Raw genomic sequence first — 11,267 nt, forward strand, 5'->3', positions numbered from 1 at the left:
GACTGAAACTTTCAAGATTGAAAGAGTAAAAATAAATAATAAGAATCAAAGCAAGACACATCACTGCAAAAATTTAGAACGTTAAAAATAAAAAGAAAATGTTAAATATCTTAAAGAAAAATAGATCTATAAAGGATTGGGAATCAGAATGGCAAGGGACTCCTGAACAGAAATACTGAAAGCTAGATGAAAATGGAGCAAAATCCTGTGTGAAAATGATTTTTGACTTCAAAACTGCATCCATACAAACAAGTATAAGAATATAATATGAAAATTTTCAAATATGCAATATTTCCCAAAAAATTTACCTTGATTCAGTTTCTCAGGAACCCACCAGTAAATGGTCACCAAAGCAAGGGAATGAGACACAAACTAAGAAAAAGGAACACATGGAATCCAGGAACCAAAGATCCAACACTGAAGGAGTCAGGAGGATTCCAAGGATTGTGGTGCAGGGAAAGTCCAGTAATGATAGCTATGCCTAGATAACTATCAGTACAGGTGAGAACAGGAGGACAGAAGGTTCCTATGGGATGTCTCTAGGAAAATAAATGGAACTAGTAAATTATCTAATAAGTGTGATCATAGAACACTGGCCCGAAAGGTGTTTTACAGAGTTGATGGAAGGTGTGAGAAGACAATAGTAGATCAAAAGAAAATGAAGCAAGATGAGGATGGGAAAAAGGAAGAAAGGAGTAAAAAAGAATAAAATAGGAAGTCAATACATAATTCTACAACTACTGAATTAAGTCATAGCAGAACTTGCTTATTACTTAGAAATACAGAGACCAGAACAAAGGGCTTAAAAGAGTTACCTCAGAGGAGAATTGAAACAGCTCTCCTCTCCACCCTCACCAAGCAGAATAAAACAAGAATAACAATAATGAAATGTATCCCACATTCCAAGAAGACTTATAATTGTGTTAGAAATACATTTTTTGACTGAGAATTTTAGACCAAAATATGGATTTTATAGCAATTAAGAATATAGTTGGGGAGGAGGGGAGAAATCACCTTTTTAAGCACCTTCATGGCAAATATTTTCCCGGTATTTGCTCCTGTTACTTTTCGTACTTGAAAAACCTAGATGAAAAATAAAAGTGTGTGTTATTAAAAGCTAAACTATGCTAGTCACAATCCCTTAATTCCTACTTATAAGGAACAAATGATATAGCAGTCTGTATTCTTACAAAAACTAGTATCATGAAGGACTGTGTACAAAAATGATGAGCTAAGAGATTATATTAAAGATTTAGTAGTGAAAAGTGTTACACAACATGGGACTTTCCTGTCTGGTCTGCTGACATCTGGTGGCAAAGCTGGGCAATGACCATCTTATAACAAGCACTCCGTGTTACTTAAAAAATCCAAGTTTGCATAGAAAAAGCTATGATCAGGTTTCCCAGACACACAGAAATTATAAAATATTTCATAAATTCTCAGGGATGCTTCACATATAACTATTTAATAATAGTTGACAGCAATTACCTATTCCTTAAAATGACTAGCTATAATACATTTTCATGCAACAGCTAAAATGTCTGATTCACAGTGCATGTGTTACACATTCAAGATGATTAGAACATATTAGAATATGTCCTCAAGCCTAAGAATAAACTACAAATGTCATGTTTTGCAAAAATGAACACTACACGATAGCATAAATAGTTCTCAAGCTTAATCCTAACTCTAAAATGTTATCCAAATTCTGTCTTTTGATAGAGAATGGCAAGGTATAAATTTTCTTGGGCAGAACACACAGAGGTGAGGTCTTAAATTAGAAAGCCTCTGGCAAAACTATGAAACTAAGAGGTTCTCTTCATTTTTCTTCTCCCCTCTTATATTCTTCAGCTTCCCTAACTCTATTGCTCCAAACACTGCAAGTCAAAGAAAACTAATTTAGATTAAGGTCTCAGTAACAGATACCAATTTAATGTGCCATGCCTCTTGAAAGTAAGCAGTAGTTTGTTTTTTTAAAGGATACCAATAGACGGTACCATTTACCCAAAGGAAGGAATGAATCCTCTAATAGCAGACTTTGCCTGGCACAGCTGCCTATTTATTTATTCCACAAATATTGACTGAGTGCCTACAATGTGCCAGGCTTTTAAGTGAATGGTGGTAGGAAAAGGAGAACTTCTGTATATCCCTCAAATAATACCAGGTAAATGATCATATCCTTTGCTGATTACTAACAAAGATTGAAGAGTACTGCTGGAATCAGGGTATAAAAATTAATCCACACAAGACAGACAACAGCTCTCATTTCAAAATACTTCCTACCTTTCCATAGCCCCCTTTACCAAGTACTCGAAGTAGCTCAAAACATTCTGGTCTGATTTTTTCTGGCCCTCTGTTCACACTAGTTTCTGAGATTTCAAATTTCTCACAATGCTCCATGCCACTGGGAAGAAAAGCAAAACCAAAAGTAAATTTGCAAAAAGTTAAATTACCTTTAGCATACTGTTAGAAAGAGAATTATAATCCAATTAAGTAAAAGGAAAAAGGTGCATGATAACAAATATAGTATTTGTGCTCTAAGTAAACTAATGATTCAATGACATGGTAGGTCAAGATTAGGGTGGCTTGATAACTGTTTGCTTATCTGCTTGTTTACAGAACATGCTACTGATTATTTATTTTCATAAGCATCCCCAAACTAAGAAAAATTAGAACACGTTTATTAAGCTGACAAAGGGAAAAAAGTCTTCTAGTTATTCAAATTTAGTTCATTCAAAATGTCTATGAGATCAGCTATTATCCAACTTCATTTGGCAACTTCAGCAGAAAATGAGAGCTTTCTAAAGGTACCCAATTAGTTCAAGTCTTTAGCTAAAAATTCTTGCTAATAAATTATATCCATGCATCTTTCCACATCTGCTTAATTTAAAGACTCCAAAAAGGGAGGCAATTTATCTGTCACTTAAATGCTTTCTATATGAGTGATCTTCTCAGTCTCCCCACAATCCAAGGCTTTTTACTTGAAGATGGGGTACAAAGCAGACTAAACACCATACTCACCTAATGAAGCTTGCCTAAAATGACATAAGATTGCACAGATCTCTGTTTGGATGATGTATTACAAGCAAAACAAGAAGCATTTGAGGGACTTCCCTGGTGGTCCAGTGGCTAAGACTCCGCGCTCCCATTGCAGGGGGCCCGGGTTCGATCCCTGGTCAGGGAACATGCCACAACTAAGAGTTCGCATGCCGCAACTAAAGATCTCACGTGCCAAAATGAAGATCCCGCAAGCGGCAATGAAGATCCCACTTGCCTCAACTAAGACCCGACGCAGCCAAGTAAATAAATAAATAAATATTAAAAAAAAAAAAAAAGCATTTGATTTGGGGAGCATTTCTAAAATTTTTATTTTTTCAGTAGGAAAAGGTGGTTCTCTATATTAAACTAATAAAAGTTCCTAACACACGCAGACTCATATTCAGTATACTCTAAATTTGAATAATCTTTTTCTCAAAATGCATACATGATCTCAAAACCCCAGATATGTTATTAATTGGTGCCAAACTCAATAAACCAAGTCTGTATATATGACTAAATATTTAAAAACAGGTTATTGAAATCACATGATGGCTATAAACTACATAAAAGAAAGACAGCACAGTGAAACCTTTTCATATAAACTTACAGTTCATATGGTCCAACTCCCCCATGGTCCATGCTTTCATTTAACTGACCCTGAAAAATATGTTAAAGTTTTAAAAATAAATAATCTCATAAACAAGAACTTAAAGAATTTACTGCTTCACCCCATTACTGAAGGACAATGAACGAAATAAACCAGCTTACAAATTCTCTATACTTTAATAACAGGTAAATGTGGTGATGAACAAAATAAGGTACACAAACAATACTATGGGATTTCACTTTTATGTGACAACTAAGCTACAGATGCTACTCATCAAAGATCTACAAACAAAACCAGGAGATTGGGCTTCCCTGGTGGCGCAGTGGTTAAGAATCTGCCTGTCAATGCAGGGGACACGGGTTCGATCCCTGGTCCGGGAAGATCCCACATGCCACGGAGCAACTAAGTCCGTGAGCCACAACGACTGAGCCTGCGCTCTAGAACCCAAGAGCCACAACTACGGAGCCCGTGTGCCACAACTACTGAAGCCTGTGCACCTAGAGCCTGTGCTCCGCAACAAGAGAAGCCACCACAATGAGAAGCCCGTGCACCGCAACGAAGAGTAGCCCCTGCTCGCCACCAACTAGAGAAAGCCTGCGCGGCAGCAATGAAGACCCAACACAGCCAAAGATAAAATAAATAAATTTATTTAAAAAAAAAAAAAAAAAGGTGATTTTTCCTTCAAAAATTACATTTATTCAAAATATGTATTTTGTATATTATGAAACTAAAGGTACTACATTCTAAGTATGAGTTAATCAAATGATTTACAAAAAGTGCTATTCTGATATGCTTTTGATAATAAGACTAACATAATGCTACACACCTTAAGTAACTACAGCCTAACTAAGCCTAAAGTAACCGCAACCAGTCCAAGATATTGTAGTGTAGATATGGCTGATCAAAGCAAAACAATTAAACAACACTCTCAAATTGTGAGGAGTCATGCTGGCCAAAAATTTATTCTGACCATAGTATAAATGAGTGCAAAACTTAATTAACCTTCTGTACAGTCGCAATGAACAATTCAAAAATGAAATTAAGATAACTCCATTCACAGTTGCATCAATAAGAATAAAATACTTAGAAAAAAATTTAACAAAAAAAGTGCAAGCCTTGTATATTTGATAACTCCAAAACACTGCTGAAAGAAATTTTAGAAGACCTACGTAAGTCAAAAGACATTCCACGTTCATGGATCAGATGACTTAACATTGTTGAGATGGCAATACTAAATAAATTGGTCTACTGATTCAACTCAATCCTATAAAAATCCCAGGTTCCTTTCTTGCAGAAATTGACAAGCTAATCCTAAAATTCACTCAGAAACACAAGGGGGTCAAAATAGTCTTGAAAAAGGAAAACAAAGTTGGGGGACTGACACATCCTGATTTCAAAATGTACTACAAAGCAACAGCAATTAACACAGTGTGGTACCAGCATAAGGACAGAAATATAGATCAATGAAATAGAATTGAGAACCCAGAAATAAACCCTTCCATTTACGGTCAACTGATTTTTTACAAAGATGCCAAGAAAATTCAATGGGAGACAGTCTTTGAATAAATGGTGTTGGCACAATCAGATGTCCACATGCAAATATTTACTTTGGACCCCTATCTTCACACCATACATCAAAATGGATCACAGACCTAAATGTAAGAACTAAAACTCTAAAATTCTTAGAAGAAACCTAGAAGGGAGTAAATCTTCACAATCTTTGGGTAGGCAGTGACTTCTTAAGACAGATCACAAAAGGCACAAAAGAGTAATGAAAAAAGTCGATAAAGTGAATTTACTCAAAATTTAAAACTTCTGCACTTCAAAAGATATTATGAAGTGAAAAGAAAATCCACAGAATAAGAACATATAAAGAACTTCTACAACTCAATAATAAAAAAATAAATAACCAAATTTTTAAAAAATGGGTTAGGATCTGAATAGCCATTTCTGCAAAGACGACATATAAATGGCCAATAGTCACATGAAAGTATGTTCAACATCATTAGCCATTAGGGAAGGGCAAGCCAAAACTAAACTGAGATACCATTTCATATCAACTAGGATAGCTATAATTAAAAAGACAAAAAATAACAAGTTTGGCAAGGATGTAGAGAAATTGGAACCCTCATACACTGCTGGCAGCAATGTAAAATGGTATAACCACTTTGGAAAACAGTTTGGCAGTTTCTTCAAAAATTAAACATGGACTTACCACACGATCCAGCAAATCTACTCCTCGGTATCTACCCAAGAGAAATGAAAATACATGTTCCACAAAGACTTAGGCACAAATGTTCATAGGAGCGTTATTTACGATAGCCAAAAAATGGAAACAACTCAAATGAACATCAACTGGTGAAATGATAAATGTGGTTAATCCTAACAATGGAATACTATTTGGCCATAAAAATGAATGAAATACTGATATATACCACAACACAGATGATCCTCACATCATTATGTTAAGTGAAAGAAGCCAGACACAAAAGGCCACATACTGTATAATTCCATATACACAGGTTAGAAAAGGCAAATTTATAGAGATGGCAAGTAGACTAGTTGCGTAGGTTGCCTAGGGCTAGGGGTGGCAATGAGGAGAGACTGTAAATGGGCCCGAAGTTTCTTTTGAGGGCAACAGAAACGTTCTAAAACTAAATTGTGGTGATGGTTGTATAACTCCATAAATATACTAAAAGTCACTGAATTATAAAAAATAACTTGGCAGCAGAAAGTCAGTTATTAATATTACAAAATACACCTTTAAAATGAGTATTCTTAAATATAGTCTGATTATGAACTCTTTCAATTTATACAAAAGGCTATCACTTAATTGAAAGTAGGCTCTAAAAAATTAGAAGTTTAAAGTTTTTATTAAAAATTTTAGAATAATTCAAAAAATATTTAAGTGAACTCATCTTTCTTCAAAGATACCAGCACACAGTCAAGACACACAAAGAAAACTGACAGTATTCTTACACAATGGATGTTCAAATGACCCCTCAAAACACAAGTTTTTTAGTCAGAACTTGCTCACAGTGTAAACAAGTCAGGATGAAGTCTAACACCAAGGATGTATGTTTCATGATTAGACCTAGGCAAATGGAGGGGGCAGTATCAAGGGGAAAAAATTCTTGCAGTTTCAACTTGATACAGTTTCTTCTGTGTGTGGGGAGGGGCAGATAGGGGTGGTTACGGTTAAAGGGTTTTTTTTTGGTTTCTGGTGCTTCATACAATCACCTATGATGGCTTCACTTTAAAGACAAAAGGCTAACTTCTATAAAACTGGTATTATGTAATTGTTTTTTTTTTTTTTAATATTCCCTTTACTTAATTCTAAATTAAAGACCACAGAGTAGTTAAAACTGAACTATGACTCTGAAGCCACCTAGAAAGATATGCCCTGTGGCTATGTTTCATTTCCGGAGCCAGCCAGGCCTGTCTTACCACCTGCATCTGGGCTTGTAACTACCTACCGTTAACTTCTGGAGCAGAAGCATTTTGAGGCACAATTCTTTTCTACTACTCAATGTTATCTTTAGAAGTCTTACACCAGGGGACTTCCCTGGTGGTCCAGTGGTTAGGACTCTGTGCTTCCATGGCGGGGGTATGGGTTCGATCCCTGGTCAGGGAATTAAGATCCTGCCTGCCGCATGGTGTGGCCAAAAATAAAGAAGTAAATAAATAAAACCCACAACTAGAAGTCTTACACCAGAAACATCAAGCTACCATATAGGACATACTGACAATTCTCCTTCACAGGAGACTTTATTCAGATTTTTTTTTTCTGCCTTAAGCTTTATGACCCACCCAATGTTTCTTGTGTGTGCCACTATGATTGACAAAGTAGACTCCTCCTCATCTAAGGTACTATACAAGATACACTGTTTCAAACTAGCACATCAGAATGACTATTCACAAAGTTTTAAATTAAAATTGTATATAAATTCAAGTTAATATGCCTTAAGTCCCAATGAAAGAGAGCACATTTTATAAAAACTTAAATAAATTGTTACAGAATGGGTGAAAAATACCCTTAATCCAAACATTCACTAAATCATTTATCTACTTGTCTGGCTGTTCACAGATATTTCCTTATAAAATAAGATTCAGTAATTCAGATACATTGGGAAAAAGGAGTAAACCTGGCCCCAAATCTTGGGCTATTTAAAAATACTTTAAGGTAAGTATCTATTAAAATGCAAGATAAGCATTGATAATGAGATATTCACAATCATGAATATTTGAATACATATTATCTATTGAATATATAGCACTGTTTTTCAAAACATTAAAAATTTTTAAACTTTTTGCTCTATAAAACTTTAATATCCCAATCTGAAATTCGTGCTACTAGTAAGCCTCTGTGACTATTTCAAAATTTGAATTAGTAGAGTAAAAATAAAGGATTTTTTAAGTTGCATTCACAATTATCTATTACTCTTTTAACCTGTGTCTCCACAGAAAGCAGATGTTTCCAACATTTTCATAATCTAATGAAAATCTCTAGAGGAAAACTTTCCCTTAGTTTCAACTCTGTTCCCAAATTATATTATCACCAATGAAACAGAAAAACAAACAAAAAAACCCTTTCACCCATTGGTTTTAATACAGTATTTAAAATGTATTAATTCTCCTCATCTTTTACTCACTGAAGAATTAACTATGCTATGTAAACACATATATTTACTAATACAGATTCACTCAGTGTAACATACCTAAAAAGGTATATATCTCTAAATAGGACCAATGACAAAAAGAAAGGAAACAAACAAACAAGCAAACAAACTACAGTTCTAAAAATGCAGCACCTCTAGTATAAGTGTATTTATTATTAAGTCTCTAGGCATAGATGAGGGTAAATTTGAATGATCGGTTCCTTGGCAATGAGTTAACACTGACAAGCTATATTTCCATAAACTAGCTAACTACATAATGTGCCAGGATATTTTGAGAGTACTTTATATACTTTATCACGTGTAAGCTTCATTTTATGGAGAAGAAAAAAGTGTCAGGGAGATTAAGCAATTTATTCTAGATCACACAGTCAGTGAGCATGGCTGGAGGGATCAGAATTCACTTTGACAAACCACAAACCGGTACATTACAAGCAAAACTAGTAAATGCAATGAAGAAGCTATGCAATGAAGCTTGCTGAATTGAGTCAAGAAAATACTACCACTAGTTATCTCTGTGGTCTTGGGCAATCATCTCTCTGGCCAATGCCTCAGTTTCCTTACTATAAAATGAAGAAGTGAGGCTACTCCGACATGCACCAATGTTTAAAAAGCTTGGATATAAATTCACAGTGGTCAGATTTTCCAAGAATCTAAATTTCTCTCATTTTTCAGAATTTTAAATCTTACTTTAGAGAAACCTGGATGTCACTGAATCTCCTTGGATGGCCAACCCAATCCCACCCCAATTCTTTTTGCTTGTCCAGCTTGCACCTCTTACAATAACACACTCAAAAGAAACATTTTCAACTCCAAAAGCATTGCTAAGTAAGATATATTTTGCTGAAGGCTCTTCCTCAAAATCCTCTTTAATTACCTTTGCTCTTTCCCCAAAGCTCCTCTCCCCAGGGTGGTGGCCACATTTCTTTCTCTTTCTTATTCCCAACAATTTCTCTGGCCTCTTCCGCACCCGTTCAAAACTCTCAAAATCCTATTTGCTTGTACCCAGCAAAACAAATGTCCAGGAGAGGTCCCAGTTCATAACAGGAATCTGAATATAGTATTTTACTTCCAACTCCTAATAAAACCATGGTCTGGAAATTCTATAAGTTCAACTGATGAAGATTTTATAAAATACCCTTCCTATCATTTTCTCCCCTGCTCTGCTCCAAAGCCACTGCCATATGGGGCCAATATAATCGATGAGTACGTTATTTGTAATGAAAGTAATCCTATGTTTGTTTCAAATTGTATTCAGTGTTATCACATGTTCCATTAAGAGGCTAACTGGAATTCCATATGCAAACATATTAAAAAGTACACATCTCAACACCCACCTTCCAAACTGTCTGATTTTGATTTAGACTCCTTTGATTATGAAAAGGGCCGTATTACTTTAGCCCACTTAGTTTCTTAAAGTGTTCAAAATTCTTTACATATAGCATCTCAATCTTTGGTCAACAAGCAGGCAACAAATTACTTGCCAAAGGAGGAAAACAGGGTGAGGAAAAGAAAGGGAAGACCCTTCTGTAGTTAGAACAAACATCTGACATCAGTCATTAACCCACGTACTCATCTAGGCAATGGAATTTAGAATCTAAGTTACCGTGAGGTTATCATTGATGGTCATTTACCCAGAATCAGTGATTTAGCATGACAACACCATTTCTGAACGTCAGGTACAATCTGTGATTTTTCAATAAATTTTTCTTGAGAAACGAATCTTGAATAAAGAATAACAAACTACTAAGGCAGCAAAGGTAAAACCAAGCTATGCATTAGGAAAAACAATTCTAAATTTAACACCCTAAATTACAGCAAGAAAAGCCCTCACACCACCATTCACAAGTTTCAGTGCAACCAATTTATTTTTGGCAAGCCAAATCACAGCTGTCAACGCTAGTTTTTTTCCACCCCAAAATTACATCAAGTATTTTGAAAAAATGTAGACATCGTCAACTGGGGTAAAAGTAAGTTACAAATGCCGTGTGTCGTTATAAATGCTTTAAAAAAAAAAAAAGTCACACGGAAGGGGGTTTAAAAAAAAAAAAAGCAAACAAACAAACCCTGGAAGATGCAGCAGAGCCCCCTTGCTCCCGAAATAAAACTCCTGGTGGCTGTAACAGCAGCGGCAGCGCTACTCCCGACAGAAGTTTTCAGCTGTCACTTCTAACAGCTGAGCGCTTCCTAGGAGAGAAGCGACAGGCCGAGAGAAGCGGTTGTGGGAGGTCTGAAGATGAGATACTTAGGGAAACCCTTCCACACTTCACCTGCACTTACGGGCCACCCAGCAAGCGCAGTCCCCTCCCCCCAACACTCGCGCCCCGCACACTCAAGTCCAGTGGCTCCAGGAATCGACCACGCGCCCTTCCTCGTTCCCTCCACAAACAGACTGCTCCCGGCTGCGCCGGTCTGGGGCTATAGGGGCACAAGCCGCACCTGCAAGCGCCGCAGCAGTCTCGCACCTACAGCCAGGTCCGCCCCGCCCGCCCCCCCGCTTCTGGCCGTACAGCGCCTCGGCTCCTCCTGCAGACTACTCGCGCCCCCCTGGGTCTCCGCGCTCTCGGACGCGCCGCGCTTCCAGGGCGCGGGCCGCCGCCCCGGCCCTGTCACCTCGGGCCCCCCGGGACCCCGGGCCTCACCCCCTCCTCCAGCTCATCCTCAGAGCCCGCGTCCTCTGGCTGGTCCAGGTCTATGTCAAACACTCCTGCCATGTCCTCAGCTTCCCTGTCTCGGAAGTCCGGCGCTGGGTAAAAGCCGTCCCGCCTCCGTCGTCGCCTCATGGGCCCGGACCCACCGCAGCCACCACCGCAGCTGCCGCCATCACCGGCTGCTTGGGCTCAGTGCGTCTGCGCCTAGGCCCTAGACTGGCTCCTCAAGTTCAGCGCTGGAGCATGCGTACAGGACTCTGTGAAGCCGAACCGTGGGCAATGAACATGCGTAGA

The 11,267-nt window shown here is 37.6% G+C and overlaps 1 protein-coding gene across 4 annotated transcripts in view; it reads right to left on the reverse strand.

Moving 5' to 3' along the window:
- RPS6KB1 (ribosomal protein S6 kinase B1) overlaps positions 1–11,182 on the reverse strand; it is a 36,947-nt gene extending 25,765 nt beyond the window's left edge. For 3 of the 4 annotated variants that reach the window (XM_061174620.1, XM_061174619.1, XM_061174622.1), the window contains exons 1-4: positions 10,965–11,182; positions 3,647–3,696; positions 2,284–2,404; positions 1,015–1,083 (exon numbers count right to left, since the gene is read on the reverse strand). In XM_061174620.1, coding sequence (XP_061030603.1) covers positions 1,015–1,083; positions 2,284–2,404; positions 3,647–3,696; positions 10,965–11,105 — 381 coding nt within the window. In that variant the 5' untranslated portion in view covers positions 11,106–11,182. The remainder of the gene's footprint in view (positions 1–1,014; positions 1,084–2,283; positions 2,405–3,646; positions 3,697–10,964) is intronic. The other variant, XM_061174621.1, reaches the window with a different exon arrangement.
- Positions 11,183–11,267: the final 85 nt, after the last annotated feature.

This window comes from Eubalaena glacialis, chromosome 19 (genome assembly GCF_028564815.1).
Source record: "Eubalaena glacialis isolate mEubGla1 chromosome 19, mEubGla1.1.hap2.+ XY, whole genome shotgun sequence".
In the NCBI taxonomy this organism is placed as follows: domain Eukaryota; kingdom Metazoa; phylum Chordata; class Mammalia; order Artiodactyla; family Balaenidae; genus Eubalaena; species Eubalaena glacialis.